The sequence below is a fragment of the Ictalurus punctatus genome, chromosome 1, assembly GCF_001660625.3.
Source record: "Ictalurus punctatus breed USDA103 chromosome 1, Coco_2.0, whole genome shotgun sequence".
Classification (NCBI taxonomy): domain Eukaryota; kingdom Metazoa; phylum Chordata; class Actinopteri; order Siluriformes; family Ictaluridae; genus Ictalurus; species Ictalurus punctatus.
This window is the reverse complement of record NC_030416.2, coordinates 31,740,601-31,765,725: the sequence shown is the minus strand read 5'-3', so window position 1 is coordinate 31,765,725 and position 25,125 is coordinate 31,740,601. Positions and strand designations below refer to the sequence as shown.

Below are 25,125 nucleotides of genomic sequence, written 5' to 3'. Positions count from 1 at the left end.
CGGTTAATTAGCTGATTAGATGAAGCAGATGTTGGGAATAGGAGCAGGATAAAAAAAAAACTAAAATATGTAGGAGAGGGGTACTCCTGGACCAGGGCTGGAAACATGTGCACTTAGAGTTAATGGGAGGAAAATTACCATTTCATACTCTTCCTTTCTACATATTATGTAATGACAGTCATAATTAATAATTATGTTGTATGATTTCTGCAACATTTTTTTTATGTTTAAATGATACAGTAATGCTTATGGGAAACAATTATTTTAAAACAAGGTACAATCAGGCTTTTGCATGGTGTAGCCTGCCACCTGCTGATCATACAAGAAACAGACAAATGTATTCTATTGGGCTTCAAGTTCAAGTACTCTGGTTAAAGGTCTCCGGTTAAAGGATTTTTTGGTTATGGAGCTCCGGTTAAAGGATTTCTGGTTATAGACCTTTAGTTAAAGGATTTCTGGTTATAGACCTTTAGTTAAAGGATTTCTGGTTATAGACCTCTGGTTAAAGAATTTCTGGTTATAGACCTCTGGTTAAAGGATTTCTGGTTATAGAACTCTGGTTAAAGGATTTCTGGTTAAAGAATTTCTGGTTATAGACCTCTGGTTAAAGAATTTCTGGTTATAGACCTCTGGTTAAAGACCTCTTTTTAAAGAATTTCTGGTTATAGACCTCTGGTTAAAGGATTTCTGGTTATAGAACTCTGGTTAAAGGATTTCTGGTTAAAGAATTTCTGGTTATAGACCTCTGGTTAAAGAATTTCTGGTTATAGACCTCTGGTTAAAGACCTCTTTTTAAAGAATTTCTGGTTATAGACCTCTGGTTAAAGGATTTCTGGTTATAGAACTCTGGTTAAAGGATTTCTGGTTAAAGGATTTCTGGTTAAAGAATTTCTGGTTATAGACCTCTGGTTAAAGAATTTCTGGTTAAAGACCTCTTTTTAAAGAATTTCTGGTTATAGACCTCTGGTTAAAGAATTTCTGGTTAAAGACCTCTGGTTAAAGGATTTCTGGTTATAGAACTCTGGTTAAAGGATTTCTGGTTAAAGAATTTCTGGTTATAGACCTCTGGTTAAAGAATTTCTGGTTAAAGACCTCTTTTTAAAGAATTTCTGGTTATAGACCTCTGGTTAAAGAATTTCTGGTTAAAGACCTCTGGTTAAAGGATTTCTGGTTATAGAACTCTGGTTAAAGGATTTCTGGTTAAAGAATTTCTGGTTATAGACGTCTGGTTAAAGAATTTCTGGTTAAAGACCTCTTTTTAAAGAATTTCTGGTTATAGACCTCTGGTTAAAGAATTTCTGGTTAAAGACCTCTTTTTAAAGGATTTATGGTTATAGACCTCCGGTTAAAGGATACCCCACTGAAAAGGTACTGCCACTCTCTTAAACGACTTTATTTCTGCAGCAAACATTTTATAAACGGAACACTCATCAGAAACTGTCTGTCAGAAATATCAAATATTTCATATCAGAGAACTTAAACTACAGCAATAACGATGTGTAATAAATCGCTAACTGTATCAGAATCATTCTGATATGGCCACAGCATGCAAACCGACAAACATTTGGTGGAAGGCTATTTTCAACTATGGCCTTTGTAGCCAGTTACGACATTAACACCTTTTTTTATATAATAAATGACATTAATTCATCTCAGAACAATATAAACAAATCCTCAGAAATTATCAAAAGTTTAGATCGCATAATGCTATGTACAAGAGGACAGTGGCTGTAAGTGGACAGTGAAAAGTCTGTGTGTGTGTGAATTTACTAAGGCACTGGCCATGTAAAACAAACCAGATCATACTATAAAATGTTTATATGTCAGTAAAGTTTGATGTTTGCTGCCTTGCTTAATAGTTTGTTCCCTAGAAAAAAAATGCAAATAATGCTAACAGTGAAGAAACACAAGCTCTATGTTAGCTGTATTTCTTTCATTACTGTATATGTTATGTTTCTTCTCGTATGTAATCACTGCAAAACAGCAGTTAATGGTTAAAACAACACCAGATAAACTAAATCTCCCATTTGTGCTGAAGTGAAGAACACTGAACTTGATCGTTACAGTTTGGCCTTGCCCTGGAAGAAGCTCATGATGGCCTGCATGCATTCATCAGAGAGCCAGCGCTCAACCAGCCGCTCCACCTCGGCGTCGTTCACAGCGTGGAGTTTGTCCTTCTCCACCTGACGCATCAGCTGCTTGGACAGAGCCAGAGACTGAGGAGACAGAGGACATGATCAGGAACGTGAAAGAACTGTGTGTAGGTTTTGAAACTCTTGTATATTACTTGGAAAAAAAAAAAAAAGGACATTTTACAGAAAGATAGAAAATGTATGTATTGTAGCAATAAGATTTTTAAAAAGGAAGGAAGGAAAACCTTTTGGTCTATAAACAGACCCATACACAGATATCGATTATTCTGATCAAATCAATGTGCATGGTCACAGCTCTCCTTACACCTGACCTGCCATTTCTGACCATCCAAAGACCCATAACGTTATTATATAGTTTCATTGCCCATATAAAATACAGCCCTGATTCCAAAAAAGTTGGGACATTGTGTAAAATGTCAATAAAAGCAGAACGCAATGATTTGCAAATCTCATAAACCCGTATGTTATTCACAATAGAACATAGAAAACATATTGAATATTTAAACTGAGTAAATGTACCATTTTAAGAAAAAAAAAATAGGTAATTTTGAATTTGATGGCCTCAAAAAAGTTGGGACGGAGGCAACAAAAGGCTGGAAAAGTAAGTGTTATTAAAAAGAAACAGCTGGATGTTAATTGGCAACAGGTCAGTAACATGATTGGGTATAAAAAGAGTATATTAGAGAGCCTTTTCAGAAGTAAAGATGGGCAGAAGTTCACCAACCTGTGAAAAACTGCATCTACAATTTGTGGAACAATTTCAGAATAATGTTCCTCAATGTAATATTGCGAAGACTATGAATATCTCATCATCTATAGTATATATCATCATCAAAAGATTCCAAAAATCTGGAGAAATCTCTATGTGCAAGGGGCAAGGGTGAAAATCAATACTTCATGCCCGTGATCTTCAGGCCCTCAGGCGGCACTGCATTAAAAACAGGCATGGTTCTGTAATGGAAATCACTGCATGGGCTCAGAAACACCTCCAGAACTCACTGTCTGTGAACACAGTTCACCATACCATCCACAAATACTGGTTAAAGCTCGATCATGCAAAGAAGAAGCCATACGTGAACATGATCCATAAACGCCACCATCGTCTCTGGGCCAAAGCTCATTTAAAATGGACTGAGGTAAAATGGAAAACTGTTCTGTGGTCAGATGAATCGAAATTTGAAATTCTTTTTGGAAACCATGGACGACACGTCCTCTAAACTAAAGAGGCCTAAAGAGGAGAGGGACCATCCGGCTTTTTATATATATATATATGGGGGTACATTAGTGCCTATGGAATGGGCAGACTGCACATCTGGAAAGGCACCATCAACGCTGAAAGGTATATACAGGTTATAGAGCAACATATTCTTCCATCCAGATTCCATCCCATCTTTACTTCTGAGACTCTACCTCTCTAAGATACTATTTTTATACCCAATCATGCTACTGACCTTCTGCCAATTAACCTAATTAGTTACAAAATGTTCCTCCAGCTGTTTCTTTTTAGCAACACTTCCTTTTCCAGCCTTTTGCTGGCTCCATCCCAACTTTTTTGAGACGTGTTGCGGCCATCAAATTCAACATTACCTTATTTTTCACTTAAAATGGTACATTTCCTCAGTTTAAACATTCGATATGTTTTCTATTTTCTATTATGAATGACGTGGGTTTATGAGATTTGCAAATCATTGCGTTCTGTTTTTATTGACATTTATTTACATTTCACACCGCATCCCAACTTTTTTGGAACTTGGGTTGTAGTTACTGGCTGTAATTTATTAAGTTGTTGAAAGTGTCAAATCAAGATGAACCATGGTATTACTTACATTTGGAGGCAGTTTGGAGTAGGCCTTTAGCCTGGTCCAGACCTCAGACTGAAAGGTGCTGTCAGGAAAAACTTCCGTCACTAGTCCCAGTTCACATGCCTGTGTAGCCGTCAGCTTCTTATTGAACAAGAGCATCTCACTGGCCTGGACACACATAACACGGAGAATTTAGAAATTTAGCTTATAGCATTTCATGCAAATAGTGCATTCACTGAGTCAATAAATTGACATTTTCTTCTGTGTAAATTTCGCAAAGCTGTGTGCTTTCCTGAACAGAAACTCTGCACATCTCATCTAGAAGCACAGTTAGATTTAAGCCCCAGGAGTAAACTGCAAGATTACATTAGAATTTCACTAAAGGCTTTATCCTCGCAGTGGATCTGGAGCTTATCCAGGGAACACTGGTTGTGAGGAGGGAATACAGCCTGAATGGGATGCCAGTCCACTGCAGTTCACTCACAGATGCGATTTATCTTCGCCAATCCACCTACTGGCATGTTTTTGGGAGTTTGGAGGAAACCCATCAGAAACTCTGCACAGACAGTACCCTGAGCTTAGGTTCAAACCTGGGACCCTGGAGCTGTGAGCCAGCATCATTACCTACTGCTTTATTGATTCGATTTGCGTTCATATTAATATGTAATGATTAGAGAGATTGATTATATTTGTGTGTGTTCATTCAGTGTTTACTTTCTTTACTTACTCAGCAGCAGACTTTGTTTAAACAGAAAAGTGTGTTTACCTTTGCAGCTCCCATTATTTTAGGGAAGGTGTATGATGAGCAGCCCTCGGGACTCTGTCCCAGATTGCTGAAAGGGGTGTGGAATGTCGCCTAAAGGTGAGACAGAGAGGAAAAACGCTCAGAACATAGCATTATTTCACCAGAAATCATGTGATAGGTTAACACGATCTCATTCAGCTCACACATTCCGTAGCGTAGACGATGTCGAAGAGGCCGAGTACGGTGACGGAAATTCCTACAGCTGGTCCGTTTACAACAGCAGCCAGAGGCTTCGGGAAGTCGATGTAGGCTTTCACATACCGCCTGTGATTAGTAACCCGACAAATATTAAGACCACACTCCTGACCACAGATTTAAAATACACGGAAAGAAATCGGAACGATTTTACGTTTACCTCAGGAGCTCTCCAGAATCCTTAGCCATCTTCTCAACACCACCCTCTGGGATTTTACTGAAGTTGTTCAGGTCGTTGCCACTGCAGTAGTAATCCCCACTGCCTGTCGAGACGAAACGAGTAAGGGCAAAAAATATCCCATGCTCTCGATATAAACAAGTCAAAGTGATCCGCTTGAATCTAGCGTGCTGTACCTGTGAGGACTGTAATGACAGAGTCGTTTTTCCCAGCGAGGTCCAGAGCCTCCATCAGCTCATTATACATCTAGAACAAAACAAATCGCTCATGTGATATCTCTAACGTCGGACAGTGGGATAATGATGAGATGATGACACTGAAACATTAAATGATTAAGCTTTTTCCTGTTTCCTATCATCGTTTATTTGACAAGTAATGAAAAGTTTTTAAATAGTTTACTGTTTTTGTGTACCAAAGGGGACAAACGAAAAACTAAGAAACGCTGAAATTCATGAAAATATTTCAAAGACTCGAGTTGTTGCCAATAATATCATTTGTAATGAAAACTGTTGTATCAAATTAGAAAAGAATGCAAAATACAAGCATTTTCACGAGTGCCCTCAGACTTTTGGACCTCACTGCATATTCTGTTATACTTATTTGTTGCACATAGTATATTTGTTTTCAGTTACTAACAATGACCAGTAGGTGGCAGGAGAATCAAATTCATGCATTTCAAATGAAGCAAGAACCAAAATGTAAAATGCAAACATAACCCTGTTAAGAGATTATCTGGATATACAGGGACATCTCAAAAATTAGAATTTCATTCAAAACGTGGAACTTTCATATATCCTAGATTCATTACACATAAAGTGAAATATTTCCGGCCTTTTTTTTCGTTTTAATCTTGATGATTACGGGTTGCAGCTCACGGAAATCAAAAATCCAGTATCTCAAAATATTAGAACAAAGAATTAATAATACAGAAATGTCAACCTTCTGAAAAGTATGTTCATTTATGCACTGATACTCGGTCGGGGCTTTAATCCTTTTGTATGGATTACTGCATCAATGCGGCGTGGCATGGAGGCAATCAGCCTGTAGCACTGCTGAGGTGTTCTGGAAGTCCAGGTTGCTTTGATAGCGGCCTTCAGCTCGTCTGTATTGTTGGGTCCGGTGTCTCTCATAGATATTCTATGGGGTTCGGGTCAGACGAGTCGGCTGGACAATCAAGCACAGTAATACCACGGTCAGTAAACCAGTTACTAGTAGTTTCGGCACTGTGGGCAGGTGCCGAGTCCTGCTGGAGAAGGAAATCAGCATCTCCATAAAGCTCGTCAGCAGATGGAAGCATGAAGTGATCTAAAATCTCCTGGTAGACGCTGCATCGACTGTCGACTTGAGAAAACACAGTGGACCGACACCAGCAGATGACATGGCACCGCAAATCATCACTGACTGTCGAAACTTCACACTGGACTTCAAGCAACTTGGATTCTGTTCCTCTCCACTCTTCCTCCAGACCCTGGAACCTTGATTTCCAAATGAAATGCAACATTTACTTTCATCTTCCCCGTGATTGTGGTTGTGTACTGAATCAGACAGAGATTAAAGGCTCAGGAAACCTTTGCAGGTGTTTGGAGTTAATTATCTGATTAGAGATCTTCTCAGGTCGACATTTCTGTATTATAAATTCTTTATTGTAATATTTTGTGATACTGGATTTTTTCCTGAGCTGTAAGATGTAATCAAGATTAAAACAAACAAAAAAAAGGCTTGAAATGTTTCACTTTATGTGTAATGAATCTAGAGTACATAATTTAATTACGGATAAAAACGAACTTTTCCACGATATTCACGTTTTTTTAAGATGCACCTGTATATGCACCTGTGTGTTTGTACATCTGGGGAATCACATTGTGTTTTGTTTTTTTTTCTGAAAGGAAATCATGAATTACTGTTCTGACTATCTCAACTAGAGTAACCTCGCTGGCACAGCCGAGACAGAGCAACGCGACGCAGGAGGACAGGTTGTTGAGACCTGGCCCGATACCTCGGCATACCTCGACGGTGATGGCGTTCTTCTTCTGTGGTCTGTTGAGTCGGATGGTGGTGATGCCGTCCTCCGTGGTGACCTGCAGCGTCTGGAAGGCTTTCTCACTTCCTGTGGGTGAAGCTTCTGCTGCCGGAGGTCCCTCTGCAGCCACCAGAGACGAGATCAGGTCCACATACTGCTGCCTGGCGTCATCCTGAGAGGACACAGAACGAGAGAGGAACAGTGTGCTCATTAAGGCTTTGGTTATGGTTTCCGTTAAGGAAATCTAATACACAATAGCCAACATTTCTGTTTGCTCTTTCAGATTTATGTATCCCTGTTTAATGTCTAATAGCGTGTTAAGTCAAACGCTCGGCTGGCTTGCTTTCCCAACATCGCTCTAGTGAAAAGTAGTGATGGCGAGTAGTCATTAGGGCTTCATATGACCTGACATCAAGCTTTTCTTTTGACGGGACAATCATATGAGAACACGCCGCTGAACACCGTCTCTACCAGTTAAAAAATAAATAAATTAATCCGAACGCAACGTAGCGGACGGATTCATTTGAATGCAGCCAAGCGCTTAACTTCTGTGTGGTTTAGCTGCACTTCCATCCAACATGTACAGCACTGATTTGGCAGCGCTTTCTGCTAAGAAGAAATAGCATGCGAGACGTGAACCATAACCAATCAGTATAGGTTTAACTCCAATTGGATCCAAGCTATTTACGGCGTTCAGGTCTCATTTAACCCATCCGGTCTAACAGATGACACTACATGTCATCGTGATCAGGTCAAAACAGACCGTTCCCTCTCTGCCAATAAAAAGACCATGTTTTTGGATGTCAGGAGGTTTTATCGGTTGAAAAACACAGATACGATTAAACGATTAAGCTTCATCAGCTTACCTGTGGCAAAGCACCCAGAGACTTCCAGGCGTCCCACTTTGCCTTGTTCACGAAGTCCAACATTCCCGGTTTCGGAGTGTTACAGGGTCCCTGTGTGGCCTGATCACGCGCACACAAGAGTCAAAAAAGTGAGAGACTCGCACATCATCATCATCATCATTATTATTAATAGTATTAAGTAATTCTGCGTGAGCAAGAGTGCAGTTATGCTGAATGTAGCTAATCACAGCCGTGCTGATATTCAGTATAACTGCACGACTGCATGAGCGATACTGCTTTTACACAACGTGAAAATAACATCAAGTAACCGGCATTTCAGACGAAACATGGCCATATAATTATCTTCACCTGTTTGAACAGGGCATAGATCTTGAGTTTGAGCTCATTGCCGGGGTCCTTCTTTAGTGTCCCGAGTTGAACCTTGGCCTGGTTAAAGTCCTCCACTGACGCTGCCATAAGTGCACCAGCGGTGTGCAGACGAACTCTGGGAATCCTAAAAAAAACACACAAGAAGAGGTGTACAGGCGAGGTGTTATATATTATAGACAAATTCAAGACAACTACCTCAGCTAATGTCACATTTGTGTGTGTGTGTGTGTGTGTATATATACACACATACATATATATCAATGTTAAAGGAAATAAAATTCATCCTGAATGACTGATCACTTCATTTAAAAATAAATAAATAAAAATTATAATGCACCTGTTCAGTAGCGTCCATAATGCATTTTCTCTGTTCAGCTCTCTAACCTCCGCACCTGTACACTCGGCTTAAACAGTTCAGCTTCCAAAGCTCCAGCTTTCAGGTTCGATACCACCAGCAACACCTGTGTAACTCTGTCGTACATCTGCATTTCATTCTCGAACTCTGAGTCCAACGTTTTCCATCTCCGCTACTTCTACATTGGATTTCTTATTAACAGGACACTGCATAATCGACTCCGTACTGGGAGTAAAACGAAGAAGCGTTTGCGTATTTGTTTATTGGAGGTAACAGCGAAACCCGAACGCTGTTCTTTGTGTTTCTGACTCTCCTATTAAACACCATTTCAGTGGAACAAAACCATTAACTTCCCACAGAAATAATGAACATACAGCAAGCGACGAACAAATTAATGCAGCACACTATTTGGCCAAAAGTTTATGGACACTTGACCATCACACGCATGTGTGGTTCTTCCCAAAACTTTTGCCTCACAGTTGGAAGGACACAGTTGTATTGAACGTCTTTGTTTGCTGTAGCAGAACTAAAACCTGTTCCAGTATGACAACGCCCCTGTGCACAAAGCGAGCTCCATGAAGACATGGTGTGTTACAGTTGGACTGGAAGATCTCGAGTGTCCTGTACAGAGCCCTGACCTCAACCCTACTGAACACCTTTAGGATGAACTGGAACACCGACTGCACCCCAGACCTCCTCACACAACATCAGTGTCTGATCTCTCTAATACTCTTGTAGCTGAACGATCACACATGATCCCCACAGCCACGCTCCAAAACCTAGTGACAGAAACCACACAGAAGGCTGTGGATGTTCTTCCTTGCATTGCCTTAGGGCTGAAAACACTAAGAACAGTTTGCACTCAAGCCTCCATTACTGAACAGTTAAATAAGTTCAGTTTGATACAATAGACTTTAATTTAAAACTAATAACGAATTCAGAAATGACTCGTAACACAATCAGCACGTTTTGACGCTATAGTACACAGTTATAGAAGGGATTTATTTATAATCGCACTATCCGGTGTCACCCAGATGAGGACGGGTTTCCTTTCGAGTCCGTTTCCTCTCAAAGTTTCTTCCTCGTGTCGTCTCAGGGAGATTTTCCTCACCACCGTCGCCCCTGGCTTGCTCATTAGGGATAAATTCATACACTTAAAATCTGTATCTGGAATTTATACATTTCCGTAAAGCTGCTTTGTGACAATGGTCATCCGGGTTTGAGGGTTCGATTCCCGTCTCCGCTCTGCGTGGATGTTCTCCCATGCTTCGGGGATTTCCTCCAGGTACTCCGGTTTCCTTCCCCAGTCCAAAAACATGCACTGTAGGCTGACTGGGATTTCCAAACTTTCCATATTGTGTGAATGCGTGTGTGATTGTGCCCTGTGATGGGTTGCGTCCCCCGTCTTGTTCCCTGGGATAGGATCCAGATTCCACCACGACCCTGTGTAGGATAAGCGGTATGGAAAATGATGGTCAGTCAGATGTCCACAAACTCTGCTTCAGGGTGGAGGTCTCAACTTTTCTTCATGGTCATTGTCTTCCAAAGTGTCTGGCACATAGACTACATTCTGGTCCTAATATCATATTACAGATGGTGATGCATATGAAAAATCATTGCACTGAAGTACAAGTGTTACAAAGGTCAGGGCTCTTAGCCAGTCAAGCTAGCTAAGCTAACTACCGCCGTTTAAAACAAGTTTTAACGTTAAATTCAAATATTTCTGCTCTGTTTTTATGTAAAAATTTTGTAAGTAATACTTATAAGTATTAAAAAACAAACAAGCAAACAACAACAAAAAAAAAACCCTCACTTTATATCATATCATGTACACAAGCTGCTGCTAACTAGCCCGAGTCACATATAGGGCGCTTCTCCCTTCATGCACTACATAGGATGGATATAATAACAGACATGTCTGAAAGACACTACACCCTTCACAGTGCCCTGTGTGTATTATTGGAATCGGCTAGCTAGCGAACACTCTAAAACCGCCGGCAAACTGAGATAGTACTTCAGAAGGATGTTTTTTTTCGGGTGCTCACCTTGAAAAGCGGAGAAATCGCAATGAAAAAATACGGTTCATATCGACTGTAAAAGTACACAAAGACAAAGTTCAAACCCTGGACCGTCCAACACCGGAGCTTCCCGTGTCACCGACACCCCATAAACCACGCCCACTCAAGCGCGGGCCAATGGGGATGTGTCGGTTGCGATCTAGTCGGCTCTTTGAATCGGCTCTTTCAAGGTGAAAAGAGCCGATTCTTTATTTATTTTCTTCTTTCAAAATTCATTTTCTTTCTTTCTGTCCTTCTTACATAACTTCCTTCATTTCTTACCCTTTTCTTTCTGTCCTTCTTTCATAACTCCATTTCTTTCTTTCTGTCCATCTTCCATAACTTCCTTCCCGTTTTCTTTCTGTCCTTCTTTCATAACCTTATTTCTTTCTTTCTTTCTCTTTCATTTTTTTTAGTTCTGTCCTTCTTTCATAAATTCCTTCCTTCCTCTCTTTTTTCTTCCTCCTTTTCTTTCTGTCCTTCTGTCATAACTTCCTTCCTACCTTTCTTTGTCTGGCTTTCATTTCCTTTCTTTTCCATCCTTCTTCAATCCCTTCCTTAATTTCTTTCTTCCTGCCTCTCTTCCGTAACATCCATTTTCTTTCTTTCTTTCTTTCTTTCTTTCTTTCTTTCTTTCTTTCTTTCTTTTCTAGTTTATTTTCCATCCTTTTCCCACTTTTCTTTGTTTTCTTTTTTAACTGATGTCTTGTTTATTTAAATCCAGTTCTGATTCACTGATGTTCTTGTGTCCTACTCCTGTTTTATTAGGATTTTAAACCAGAGTTGCCTCTACACTTCTCCAAAACCTGGTACTTCATGAAATTATTCTTGAGAAATAAACCCCTGTTTGTGTTGCATTGTAGCCTGTAACATTAATGCCCTTCATTTACACGACCCTCTTTTTGATTTACGTTCGATGATTAACACACTAGTACGAGCATGTTAATATAAATCTGTGATTTGCCTGGAACTGCTCTCACAGAAAATTCACCAGCTAACCTATTATACATATCATTCATTTTAACTGAGCATATTTTACACCACACTGTATAAATGTAACAAATCTATCTGTAGTACGGATTAAGCCTTGACTGGCTTCTTTACACAAAAGCTAATGAGCTAAAAATCATGTTAGCCGTTAGTATGTTATCATAATTAATGAAACATTAGCCTTCGATGCAAAATTAATCAATGCTGTTTCCTTTTATTTCTCTCCAAATATGTGCTAACTCTAAACAATGCACCAAATTCAATTCATAATATAGAAATTGTTTGAAATGGGCATCTATGTGGTAAATTGTTTCAAATGGACATTGATTGAACCCAATCTGGCAACCAGGACTGTGATCTGGTTTACCAGAAAGCAACAAGCAATTAAAACCAACTAAAATGCGAATTAAACATTCACTTTTAATACATGTTTCTTCCTTTAAAAAGAACTATAAACATTAGATTTTGTGCACTAAAATGGGTTTTAAATAGGTTTGAATATATTTGTGGATTGGACTAAATTGAATGTTTGCATCACTGAACTGAATTCATTAGCACCATTAAAAATAATTAACCACTGTAGAAAATTCTGCTACCATCATGTGATTTGATTGGCTGGCCAAATCTTAATGAGAACACCTGTGGCTTCTTACTAATTAAGCCCTACTCGCAGTTTGCATGTAGGAAGCCCCTTCTCCATGATTGAGACATGGCCTGTGTGGAATTATTGCGTGGTTGATAATATAAGTTTATTTTTGCGTGGTTGTTTGATTTCAGTGCGATATGTTTGCTATTTTGCTGATATCTTGTTTTAGTTTAAAAACCAAAAACAACGAGAACACACACACAAATAGCGTGCGTTTATGATGACTTTTATTTTGTAATATGTCTCCTAACTCTACCGGAAGTCCTCTCCGCCACTGGAGTTGGTTTCACATTGTGGGAGGCGGAATTAAAGAGCAATGAGCTGGGAATCGTTGCACTCTGCTTCGTAGCAGGTTGTGTGAGGTGACTTTGCGGGGTTGTCGGTGTGAAGACATGGCCGCTGTCTCTCCGCTGCGGGCTTTCCGGCGTGTGGTGAGCGGAGTAACGCGGCGACACTGGGGCTCTTTCCGCAGGAGCGCAAACACTGTAAGACCTTCACCACCATAAACATCCAAACATCTCTCAGGCATTAAAGGGGTCTGAAGGATAAAAACAATAAATACACACTTTGCACTTCTTCTACTTTTTGTTGTCTTGCCTTTTATGTTTGTTGGAATCTAACATGCTTTATTTATTTATTTTTAACCCACTGCATTACTTATCACCTTATCATCTTTATTAATGTTCATGAACTTTTAGAAATAACTTCAGGGCTGTGCTGGGGGGCGGGGCTGTAATGATGGGGGGGGCGGGGCTGTAATGATGGGGGGCTGTAATGATGGGAGGGGGTGGGGCTGGGGGTTGTTTTGGTAGCTGTCTAGATGTAACCATTAGGAAATGAAGGCTGAAATTCTGATCTGTCATTTCATAATACTCATCTTTTGATCTCAAACCCAAATGCCTTCAGTGTACAGTGAAAACAATAGAATATTGCCTTGTTGTTCTGATTCTTTCAGAGGGGATTGTACCTCAAATACCTGATGGCAAAAACATTTAGAAAATGGTCTTTTTATTCCTGAACATGAACGTGTCAGTAACATCTCTGTATAACAAACAGCAAAGAAGCTATTGTTGAAGAACTGTTTCAGACATTTGACCTTGCTGTGACCTTGACCCTGTTTATAAATCTAATCAGTTCATCTGCTGGCTACACTGATAATTCCATATAAATCTTATACACTTTCAACCACTCGTTCTCGTAGCCTTATATAACCATAATGAGAATCTAGGATGGACACACAACCCCCAAAAAAAGATTAAATATTAATGCACCTCTTCTCTTTGTATTTCCCCCCACCCCTCCCCCCAAAAAGATTTTGGACCCTGTCACTTCTTCTTGTTTTATGTCTGTGTAACTTGTTGTTTTATAACCCAACATCAGGCTCGGAACACTACGTTTCTCCTCACTTTACCTCCACTATCTTATCTGGGATATGAAACCCTCAGGAGAGTATCTTGTGCAACTGCAGTGTTTGCACTTGACAAAGGTAAAGTTTTTAAAACCTAAGCTTTTTAGGTTAATATCTAAGCGTCTGTTCATGTGTACGATATACCGTATCAGGATGAAGGAAATCTATGACTCCAGAGTCTCCTTTTCCTTTCTGTTCAGCCGATGAAGTCGTAGAACAAGCCGACTACTTATACAGCTGCGGAGAAACCGAGAAACTTTACAAGCTCCTGCTACAGTATAAGGACAGGTAGGCAATACGCTTTCTTATTATTCTCAGATCGGAATGAATTTCGACTTCCTAGACATAACTAACAGGCATCGTGTGACCGGTAGAAAGGAAGAGGAGTGTTACTTGCAGGCGATGCCCTTTAGTACTCTCAGAGCTGGCAGCGACGAAAAGCTTCCCGAAACTTGCTCGGATTACTTATGTAACACAATAGACCGGCCACAGAGCTGGAATTATTCATAAGTACTCGGTTCCAGACCTGGGTTTAATTACTGAGGATTTGGATATTCTGTTGTCAAAGCAAAAAAAGGTCAGAAAATACAAAGTAATATGGAATAAAATCCAAAAATAGTCCAGCATTGCAAAAAGATTCATTTATTTATTATGGCAGGGGTTATTGTTGTGGCCTGCAGTATCGCCCCAAGAATGGGGGGGGGGGGTTAAGAATTGAGGATTTAATAGAATTTTGGCATACCAACACAGTTTCTTCATGAACATCACATTAAACAGCGCAGCCTACAATTTTTAAATTACAGGGTGTCCCAAAAGTCTCAATACACAGGGGAAATTAACACTTTTTTTTTTTTTTTTTTGGCAAAATGTAGCTGAACAATCTCCTACATGATTGCCATTTCTTTGTAAATGGTCTGCACTTATAGCGCTTTACACTCTCATTCACACAAACGCACCAATGGTAGCAGAAGGCGCTAACTTGCCATCAGGAGCAATTTGGGGTTCAGTGTCTTGCCCAAGGACACTTCGGCATGTGGAGTCACGTGGGCCGGGAATCGAACCGCCAACCCTACGATTAGTGGACAACCCGCTCTACCACCTGAGCCACAGCCGTGTGTTTTGTAAACGCACACGGAGGGGGTCGTCTCTCCCACTCATGATGAACTCGTATTCGCCCAGCTGAAAGCCTGTACATTTTGACAATAAACCGGATTTGCAATGGGGGTTGAATAATTTTGATCGTATGGATGTACTTGCATGTCCATCGCAACCTTGCGACAGCTTCCCAATCCAGCCATGAGAGTGATTCCAATACATTCTACTTTTGTCAAAGGCATTTTAAAAGGGGGGAAAAAAGACCAATATAAAGTATGCAAAATTTATGCCAAAAAAAGTGTTAATTTCCATTGTGTATAGAGACTTTTGGGACACGTTGTATTATTTAAAAAAAAGTGTCAAAGTTCATCAATGTCTTGGCGACTTTTTTTATTTAAACAGGACTATTAGGGGAATTTGCACATTTTTATATTTACAAATGAAAGCTAGTTGTTGAGAATCATTATTTGTAAGGTGTTCTGACAGAACGTGAGGCTGTTTTCTGGTTTGTCCCATGACATTGACTACGTTTACATGGACAGCAGTAATCTAATTATTAACCTTACTCTGAGTAAGATAATAATGTGATTAAGGTGTTTACATGAGTCGCTTTTAGAATACTCCAGTCATGTTCCCGTTTTACATGTTATAGATCATAATTAGATTAACAGCACACGTCATTACGTCCGACGTCCCTCCAGAATTTCACGTAAAGTGAAAAGTAAATTTCAACATAAAGTTGGTCTTTGTTATGGAACCGTATACAGTTTTGGGTGTCTTTATTTAATTTCTTACGAACACTTTAAGTGCAGTTAATTATTTGTATTTGTCATGCTGTACGTACAAACAGACAACTGCTTGAAGCCAATGGGTGTATCCCAAATCGCGTAGTTACCATCTATATAGTAGCTGAGATGCATGTATTTTTTCCCCACTGCAGGCCTATAGTAGGAAAGTATGCGATTTGGGACACAGCCGAGCTCTCTTGTTCGCCGTAAAACAGTTGCGCTGCCGTGTGTGATCGTGTCCTGTCGCAAAATGCAGTGAAAACTCCCACACGACGTTCATAATGTGATTAAGGTGTTTACATGTCTGTAATACACGTCCATAATGCGACTAAAACAGGAGTACTCCACCTGTCTTAATTAGATTATTGCTTACTTCGATTGTGACCTTAATTAGATTGAGGTAAGTAAAAACGGCTGTTTACATGGTAGTTTCTTAATTAGAGTATGGTCTTAATCAGATTAAGAGTGGATTATTGTTGTCCATGTAAACGCAGCTATTGACCTCCAGACCACTCGATTCAGTGCAGTGTCACTAGGTCTTGCACATACAAACCTTAAGTCAAATTAGGAAAAGTCAATGCCTCATCTCCTTAACCTGCCACCGATCAACCTAGAAATCATTCGAAGCCGAACACGTTTAAGCGTTAACGCGCTCTGAGAATTCAAGGAGCCTTCCAAATCCAGTATAGATGCGTTTTTATTGTAGAAAAGAATGTTGCCCTTTCATTATTCATTATCTCTGATCACTGTTCACCGTATGTGCTGTGGGGGGGGGAAACCCTTTCAAAACTCCAAACCCTACTCTATCGTGTTTAGTTTGAGTAACGCAGCCTTTTCCTCTGTCGTTAGCGACGATGCGGAGTTTCTGTGGAGACTGGCTCGAGCTTCACGCGACCTCACTTTGCTGAACAACATGACCGCTGACCAGAAGAAAAAACTCACCTATGAGGCATTTGACTACGCCAAAAAAGCTCTGGAGAAAAACGAAGCCTGCTTTGCTGCACACAAAGTACTACATGTGCTTTAGTGTTCCATCAGTTTTTCTTGGATGAGTGAATCTCTTAACATGTTAACCCCCCCCCCCCCCCCCCCCTTTACTTTTTAAAGTGGTATGCTGTTTGCTTAAGTGATGTAGGAGACTATGAAGGGATCAAAGTTAAAATTGGAAATTCCTTCATCATTAAGGAGCATTTGGAGGTAAGTTGATCATTCTCTGAACATAGCAGAGTATTTAATTATTAGTTTCGTTCTGATAAGCACAGACAGTCCATGTTTCCTCTTACAAATGAGAACTTTTCTCTCACACATTTGGGTTAAACAAGGGGGGGGGGGATGGTAGCTTAGTAGATTTGCCTCGCACCTCTGGGGTTGGGGGTTTGATTCCCATCTCTGCTCTGTGTGCGCAACATGAGTTTGCATGTTCTCCCCATGCTTTAGAGGTTTTCTCTGGGTACTCTGGTTTCCTTCCCTGGTTCAGACATGTGTTTATAGGCTGATTGACATCTCTAAATTATTAAAATACGGTCAAGGACGCTTCAGAGCGGTTTTTGTATCTGGTGGTTTAGGGACCTAAAATGAATAGCATCAAGAATTCCACCGAGCAGCAGAATACTTTAGCCGAAAACCTGCTTGCCTCTGCCAGGAGGTTACGACTTGTTCGGAGTGCAAAAATGGCTGCGTAACAAAATCCCTTGAGTTTTGCAACCACCATATCTCAGTCTCTGGATTTGAGCCGAATTGAAGCAGGAGGTTCACCTGCACAAACCTAGTGGGGAAATGTTGCCCATAGAGGAGTTTCCAAGATCCTCTCCAACTCGAACTCTATTAGACAGTACAGGAAGGAGCTCAGTGCTGTTATTTCTCTTGTGGAGGCGTTACCGAGTTAAAATATGGGGGTGGGGCGGCTGACCATTTTGAAACTAATATTTTGCAGAGGGGAAAAAAAGTGCACTAAAGAAAGATTGTAGTGGGGGTGGGGGGAGTAGTATTATGCTAAAACTTTTATCCCTTCATGTTTGACGCTTTAAGTGAAAATCACTTGTACCATTTATTCTCATGAAGCGTGCCAATGCTTTTGGGGTTGGCTGTATGCTATATCTCTTTACGCTCAGTTTCATCAGGAATGTGTGTGTGCTATTTCCACAGAGGGCTATTGAGCTTAATCCAAAAGATGCCACTTCTTTCCACATCCTGGGTTATTGGTAAGTGCACGGCTTCTGCTGGATGAAGAAAGCCACTTCCAACCGTTATTCTCACTTGATGGATACAGTGGAAATGAACATGGCTGCCATCGGGTTGGATTTGTGTTTCCCTCCTCAGGTGTTTTGCCTTTGCTGAATTGCCATGGTACCAGCGTAAAGTTGCAGCGGTTCTATTCGCATCACCACCAACTGCTACCTATGAAGAGGTAAAATGCTAAGCAGAACTAGATCACCTGTGCAATATAATTTTTTTTTTTTTTTTTTTAAATGTTTGGAAAGAACATTCCTGGCTTTTAAATCTATGCTTTGGTGTTTACAACCTGGAATTGAAATGAACTTCTCAAAAGGACTGGACTTTGGTTTAACCATGCTAACTCATTTAGGTTGTTTTTGAACCACTTCAAATGTAGCTTAAGGTCATTGTCCTGTTGGAAAGTGAACGTCTGTTCCAGTCTCAAGTCTCTTGAAGACTGGAACAGGTTTTGTGCAAGGGTTACCTTGTATTTTGTCCAGTTTCCCAGTCGCTCCTGTTGAAACGCATACCCAACAATTGAATCTACCGCCACCATGCTTCACAGAGGGGATGGTGAGTAGTGTTGGGCTTTCTGCAATCTGTTCCAAGGGTAAAAAAAACAAACCCTCAGTTTTGGTCTCAACATGCCATAAAACGTTTTCTCACGTTTTGAGTCTCCAACAGGCCTTTTGGCAAACTCCAAACTGGATTTCATTTGGCTCGCCAGTTTTCCATTAAGCCCAGGTTTGTGAAGTTGTCCAGGCTGTTGGTTGTCCTGTGAACAGCTTCTCACAGTTGATCTGTGGCACACCCCAGTGCCTGCAGAGATGCCCTTGGCCTCTTGGTTGCTTCTCTGACTAATTATGAATTCTATATGAATTCTAATAGGAACGGATTAGACATCTACTATAGGGGTTTCCCAGCAAAGTGTGGGTGAATAATTATTACCCCAATGTCATTATTTTGTATAGATGCATGACAATCCCAATGAAAGTCCATTTCAGGTCCAGGTTCTAACACTACTAGGATTGGGGGGAGAAATACAAGCCACTATATATGCATTCTAAGCATATATTTTGTTGTTATTAGGCCTTGGAGTTTTTTCTGAGAGCTGAGGAAGGTACAGTACTGACATCTTAAGGTTTATTAACATTTCCAGATATTTACACTACAGTAAAATATTATCTAGGTTTAAAGCATGTTTTTTTTTTTTTTTTTTTTTTTTTCTTTCCCCAGTGGACCCAAACTTCTATAGCAAGAATCTTTTGATGCTTGGAAAGACCTACATGATGCTCAAGGACCAGGAGAAAGCACTTCTATGGCTTAACAAAGCCCAAGATTATCCTGCCATTACAGAAGAGGACAAACAGGTTAGAACACCCACGAGAGTAAGATTTTTGACATACCGCAGTGCTGCTGACTTATTGATTCCGATTGGTCCGAAGGTACTGATTCATTTTCTATAACAGCAGCTCATTCACAGGGATGTGTGTAGTAATCAAATGTTTACTATTAGACAGTTATTTAACATTTATGGGAGGACTCTCCAGTGTCAGCACATAGTGAGTTTACACTTTATGGTTTCTCTTTAAGGTGTGTTTACTTATTAACCGGTAAGGAGACGACTGTTTATAGCCGCTATAACGTATAGCAAGTGATATAACAGGAACTACTTCGTCTCGCTGATGTTCCACAACATTAAACGTAACTGCCAATAGTTAGAAAGCATGACGTGTCATTCATAACCGAATTTTAAAAAAATTGTAATCGTTGGCAAAATTGCTGTCGAATAAAACGCTTTAGGATGTGCTGCTAAGGGAAATAATCCACTTCGGGGAATCACCCGTTGTTGATTTAGCATGCCCCCAAATGTTTTTATTCCTTACTTAAACACATTCTCATTGTCTTTTTGTTGTTCTTATATTCTCAATTTACCATTTTGGTTCCCAACAGGTTCACAAAGAAGCACGTGACCTGCTCAAGAAGCTGAACTGCTGACGGATGGATCCATCCATTTCAACAACAAAAACTTTTCGTTTATTTCAATTCCAATAGCCTTAACAGGGAACACGTAACCTTTTGATTATTGTCTTGGGTTTAAAACGAGCTTTTATTATAGACATAATAACAAAGTACTAATGATTTGAATTACACTGAGTGTAATGTGACCAATCCTGTCTGCCTAAACTATTACTCATAGCATTTGGAAGTCAAGTTTAGAAAAACAGATTTATTAAATATGGTTCTCTAGAATAAAAATATTCCCTCTGCATCCTTTCCTCATATATTTAAATGGGTCAAGAAAACCAGATCCGTGCATGCGTTTACAGAATTTATCCAAGTCATACGCTATATGGCTAAAAGTTTGTGGACACCTGACCATCCCGGTCATATGTGGGTCTTCCAGAAACTTTTTTTGCCACAATGTTTAAAGCACACAATTGTATAGAATGTGTAAGAGCTCCATCAAGACATGGTGTGAGCCTGAGCCCTGACCACAACCTCACTGAACACTGACTGCACCCCAGACCTCCTCACACATCAGTGTCTGATCTCACTAACGCTCTTGTAGCTGAATGAACACACATCCCCACAGCCACTCTCCATGATCTAATTGAGGTTATTCTAACAGAAAATAGGGACTAAATCTGGCATGGGCTGTTCAGCAAGCACATAGAGATATGAGGGGTAGTGTGCTCACTAATGTTACACTTGATATGTTTCTATAGTAAGCGCTTGGTTATAGGGACTTGTATGCTTCACAATAATTTAAGCCTACTACTAAATGGACAAGAAAAAAAAGATCCTGATTAAAAACGGTAAAGTTTTCTGTAAGGAGACATTTATTTAACATTTAAGTAAATGAGGAGTCTCGAGTAGCAGCAGATTTTCCACCACAGAAGAGTCTTCAGGACAGAGGATTTTGCAATCGTCTGGCAACATTTCAAACTGCCATATTTGTCTTATTTACTTGTTCAAGTTTATAGCTGCTATAATGGGAACTAACTAGTTAGTCTTGTGGATGTTCAGTGTTAAACGTAACTATAGTCAGGTAAAAAGATAACACCAATTAATTAAAGTCAAAATTGGCAATCACTGTGGTTTAAGAGGAATGAAACACCAGGATGTGTTATAGAAAAATAATCAAACACTGAGGTGGTAACAGTAACTCTGCTTCATTATCATGGATCATTTTCACACTATAACAGCAAGTCCTGAAGTGTTTTATTCCTTCCTGATACACTGTTTTGCTGATTTGTTCAGACAGAAGCACGATGCCATAGTGAGGAGGTGTACTTGCTGTTGTTTAAGCCATCGGTTGCCGAGACAAAGTGATCCGCATCCTGTCTCACCAAACTCTGAAGTGCACATCCTTTTATTAATTATTATTATTAATGAACGCATGGGAACTTGTCCAACATTGGTGAGGAACTTTACTGTAACGACTGGATCATAACACAACAGTAGCAGCTCTCTGACAAACTCACTCGTTGAAGTGGACAGAACTTCTCCCTGTTCTAGTAATGTGGCAGAAAAGCACCAGAGGCAGATTTTGGTAGGTTTCACATTTCAAAACAAAAGGAACAAAAAAAATAAAATAATTATATATAACGGACAATTAAAAAAAAAAAATACAAGTTTAAACAGCCTGTAGCATTCAAGTCTGTAATAAACTCAGGGTTAGCTGTGAGACATGTTCATGCATCAGTTCATGGGAAAGACAAACATACTCGACAACCAGACACCTGGGGCAAAGAAATTAATTTTTAAAAAAAAGAAGAAAAAAAAAAGAAAAAAAAGCAACGTCTCTTGTTCCTGTCGAGGTACTGCACAAAAAAAAAAGTGGTCTTTAAAATCTATGTACTTGCTTAAATAGAAAATGTCTTTATTTCTAAAGCACAATGAAATCACATACTGGCATTTCGGTTTCTTTTAAAACAAAAGGTACAATGGAAGATGTGTATGTAATTATATATATATATATATATATATAAATTTTTTTTTAAATGGCCAGACCTCATTCTTACTTAAACATGTTGAAAAGGGTTGTTTGTTAGTTACATCATTTTTTAGTTTCAAGCTTCACGCTCCACAGTCTAAATGTTCAGTGTTGTTAGCTGCTGGTTCACAATCTGTGTACGTCACCTCGTCAATGAAGGAACGAAAACAGGAGAGAGAAATGAACTGAAAGGAAACCGAGGTCAAACGAGTAGCGCCGTGAAAGCCTTGCATGGAAGCTTCAGTGATGCGAATTTATCCTCTGCTGCCTGTTCTCACACTCCTGAACACTACTGTAGACGTCACCGAGCCCACAGTGAGAGAGCTTCTCCCTCACCGTTTTCCAGGACGGTTTAAATGTCACGCGGAAGTAGCGGAGACGTCGGCGTGAACTTAAAGCCGGGACTCGAGGTCTCGGGACGCGGCTCGGCTAGTTACCGGTACACAAGATGGCGATGGTGTTTGGTGGTGGTTTCCAGCATGGACGCTGAGGCTGATCTGTTTGAGCAGACGGCGAGAGAGCTGGACAGACTGAGAGCGCGGCTGCGTCGCTCTCTTGAAGCGGAGATGAAGCGAGGGATTCATCCCAATCCTCAGTTTAGGGAAAAACAGACCAACATAGTGACAGGAAGGCGGGTCGATTTTGGATTTCGTCACGAATATGCAAATCGTTCGAGGGTGGTGTTCTTTAATATTTCAAATACTCGCACAGTGATTTGTTGCCACAGTGAACTTCTCTTCAGCTCCACAATCGACACGACGGGTTCCGTTCGATTCTCTTAGCTACAGGGACGAGTTGCGTTTCGGGCAAATCTAGAACTCGTGATTGTTTCTGCTTCAGATAAAGCTGGTCACATTTATTTAAAAAAAAATATATATAAAAAAAAAACCCAACACCACGACTTCATGCGACTATTATTCCTATACGTCAAGAGAACGACGATGGACGTTTTGCGCAGCGGTGTTCTCACTCTGCTCGTCTCTTATCTAAAACGTGCTAACGGAACATCAGTCCCGTCTCCCTCGATCTAGTCCTGTTAAAGCCCTCAGTGTAAATGAACAGCCGTGACGTGCAGGGAGCGAGCGGCTTCGTCCTTTCACTGGGAACTCCTGTCTAAGAACGTGTACTCTAAATGTGCAGCAGCTGAGGAGAGAGAAAGAAGAAGAAAGAAAGAAAAAAAAAAAATACTTTCGGTCTAAAGTGACAACTGCAATACTGTCCCGTGTGTTTTGATGATATGCCACATGGATTATGGATTTACTGCATGGAGTTTCGTGTGTCTCGGGGAGACGGGGAGGGAAGGGGAGAAGGTTGATCTTCTCTGGAGACAGCCATGCAACTGCAGCACAAACACAATTTAAGCTCAAACGGAAAATAATAATAATAATAATAATAATAATAATAATAATAATATTTAAAAAAAAAAAAAAAAAAAAAAAAAAAAAAAAAAAAAAAACCCAGGCACTGGACTGAACTCTACAATCATTCTTCACGAGCTCTATAAAACTAGAGCTGTAGTTATGGTTTTAATTATAAAATCCTCTCTTTTGTGTGTGTGTGTGTGTGTGTGTGTGTGTGTGTGTGTGCGCGTGTGTCAATCCCCTTAAAAAAAAAAAAAACAAACCAACCAATAACCAATTAGATTTCTGCTTTAAGATAAGGAAAAAAACAAAACAAAAGAAGCTAAAATGCTTGCATAATCATGGGGAATAATGTTATGGAGATTGCTAAACGAGGTTTCGGATTAAGATTTGGTTTAAAATGACAAAATAGCTTATGTACATTGATAGTTCTCTGTGCAATTTTCTTTTCTCGTGTGTGTGTGTGTGTGTGTGTTTTTTTTCCCCCTCCCCCCGTCCTGCCAGAAGCGCTGCTGCGGAGAGGACGGTTCTCTACTCTTGTCCGAATCCTTCGGTTTCCTCGATGGCGAAAAGCAGCTTCTCTTTTAACTGTTCGAAGCTTTTGTACGGGGGAAGGTCCAGGCGATTAAAGCTGCAGAAAGTCAGAAAAAAAAAAAAATACAACGTGAGAAACGGAAAAGCGGAAAACGCACGACACGGCTGAGAGCAGAAAGCCGGAACGTTGTGAGGTATAGAAGTAAGACAGAAGGAGTTTTCACCATGTGTGACTCCGGGGAAGCCAAGTCTCCTTGCCGACCTTCTCGATGCAGAACTTCTGAGGTCCGTTACTCCCTGTTTAAATAAATAAATAAATAAATAAATAAATAAATAAATAAATAAATAAAAGTGAATATTAAAACAGGATACATACACGGAGTTGCCAGTTTATTAAACTTATGAATCACACTATTGCTTTTGCATGCTGTGTGTGTGTGTCTCACCCATGAGTTCGGCGAAACCCCCCAGGGGAAGTCTGCAGGTGCCCGTGACGAATTGCAGCAGCCGCAAACGAACCTCGTTGTCCACCTCCTTCACGAACTGCGCAAATAAATAAACAAACAAACGAAGCAGGCTTTATTTACTAAAATATTTTATAATTCACTTTTGACCTGTTGAATGCTCGATTCTGATTGGCCAGAAGGTGTTGACCGGCTGTCTATAATAGCAGCTATAAACATCACCACACAACAAAACTTCGCTACATCGAAAGATCAGACGCCTCGTTATTTTATACTCGGTTTATGTGGAACATCTGCCATACGCGTTGGGCTTATAAAATGAGTCCGTACAGGATTACACAGGATTCATTTTTTGGATTGACGCTCGATTTCGCTGCGGCTTTTTTTGCGATTTGCAGTTTTTGTGCTTATTTTACGGAAAACTACTTGAACTGGTGTGTTTCGCAGTGATGTTTGTCGGTAAATGACACCTTTTAGCTGTACGCGTGTTCGACACACGTGAATCGATGACGTCATGTGACGTGTCTCGGTCCGAATCTGCGGAAAACCTGCGGTGATTTTGAAAAACTGCAAACACCTCAGAAAATTCGCTTGATGTTGCGTTGCAAAAATAAATAAATAAATAAATAAATATCACGCAATAACGGTAGGACTGACAAATTGGGCGTTACTATAGATATATTAGAATGAGCACATCTCAAGAATATACATCTGTGATGTGAATCAAGTCAGCACTAGTGTCTGAGCTGCTGTTATAGAAAATTAATTCACATCTTCAGACCAATTAGATTCAGGAATGCAAGAGAGATTCAAGAAAGAAAAAAA

General features: G+C 40.1%; 3 protein-coding genes and 1 long non-coding RNA gene across 7 annotated transcripts in view; 1 reads left to right on the top strand and 3 right to left on the bottom strand.

Moving 5' to 3' along the window:
• Positions 1 to 1,372: 1,372 nt before the first annotated feature.
• eci2 (enoyl-CoA delta isomerase 2) lies at positions 1,373 to 10,946 on the bottom strand. 2 transcript variants are annotated; one of them, XM_053683959.1, is made up of 11 exons: positions 10,789 to 10,928; positions 8,726 to 10,186; positions 8,368 to 8,512; positions 8,020 to 8,118; positions 7,140 to 7,325; positions 5,310 to 5,379; positions 5,116 to 5,218; positions 4,904 to 5,024; positions 4,722 to 4,811; positions 3,980 to 4,123; positions 1,373 to 2,216 (listed from the first exon to the last, which is right to left on the bottom strand). In XM_053683959.1, the coding sequence occupies exons 3-11, from the start codon at positions 8,473 to 8,475 to the stop codon at positions 2,061 to 2,063; spliced, it is 1,077 nt and encodes a 358-aa protein (XP_053539934.1). In that variant the 5' UTR covers positions 8,476 to 8,512; positions 8,726 to 10,186; positions 10,789 to 10,928; the 3' UTR covers positions 1,373 to 2,060. The 2 variants fall into 2 exon arrangements, with proteins under 2 accessions (XP_053539934.1, XP_017335949.1); XM_017480460.3 differs by lacking the exon at positions 8,726 to 10,186 and having other exon boundaries at positions 10,789 to 10,946.
• A 1,761-nt stretch (positions 10,947 to 12,707) lies between these two features.
• Positions 12,708 to 14,129, bottom strand: LOC128634049 (uncharacterized). Its single transcript, XR_008397238.1, has 2 exons — positions 13,989 to 14,129; positions 12,708 to 12,974 (listed from the first exon to the last, which is right to left on the bottom strand). It is a non-coding gene; the product is annotated as an uncharacterized LOC128634049 (long non-coding RNA).
• rmdn1 (regulator of microtubule dynamics 1) lies at positions 12,787 to 20,213 on the top strand. The gene is made up of 10 exons (XM_017480419.3): positions 12,787 to 12,921; positions 13,817 to 13,922; positions 14,045 to 14,132; positions 16,577 to 16,736; positions 16,835 to 16,924; positions 17,873 to 17,928; positions 18,047 to 18,134; positions 19,031 to 19,061; positions 19,178 to 19,311; positions 19,895 to 20,213. The coding sequence occupies exons 1-10, from the start codon at positions 12,829 to 12,831 to the stop codon at positions 19,937 to 19,939; spliced, it is 891 nt and encodes a 296-aa protein (XP_017335908.1). The 5' UTR covers positions 12,787 to 12,828; the 3' UTR covers positions 19,940 to 20,213.
• LOC108272149 (NEDD4-like E3 ubiquitin-protein ligase WWP1) overlaps positions 19,997 to 25,125 on the bottom strand; it is a 51,437-nt gene continuing 46,308 nt past the window's right edge. For all 3 annotated transcript variants that reach the window (XM_053683932.1, XM_053683941.1, XM_053683944.1), the window contains 3 exons: positions 24,283 to 24,379; positions 24,061 to 24,133; positions 19,997 to 23,933 (listed from right to left, as the gene is read on the bottom strand). In XM_053683932.1, the coding sequence (XP_053539907.1) occupies positions 23,834 to 23,933; positions 24,061 to 24,133; positions 24,283 to 24,379 (270 nt within the window). In that variant the 3' untranslated portion in view covers positions 19,997 to 23,833. The remainder of the gene's footprint in view (positions 23,934 to 24,060; positions 24,134 to 24,282; positions 24,380 to 25,125) is intronic.

Coding starts and splice junctions, on each gene's coding strand:
- eci2 (XM_017480460.3), bottom strand. CDS start 10,829: ATGAACCGTATTTTTTCATTGCGATTTCTCCGCTTTTCAAG. Junction 8,119..8,367: donor TCTATGCCCTGTTCAAACAG/GTGAAGATAATT, acceptor GCGCGTGATCAG/GCCACACAGGGACCCTGTAA. Junction 7,326..8,019: donor CTCTGGGTGCTTTGCCACAG/GTAAGCTGATGA, acceptor GTGTCCTCTCAG/GATGACGCCAGGCAGCAGTA.
- rmdn1 (XM_017480419.3), top strand. CDS start 12,829: ATGGCCGCTGTCTCTCCGCTGCGGGCTTTCCGGCGTGTGGTGAGCGGA. Junction 17,929..18,046: donor TTCCACATCCTGGGTTATTG/GTAAGTGCACGG, acceptor TTCCCTCCTCAG/GTGTTTTGCCTTTGCTGAAT. Junction 19,062..19,177: donor TTTTCTGAGAGCTGAGGAAG/GTACAGTACTGA, acceptor TTCTTTCCCCAG/TGGACCCAAACTTCTATAGC.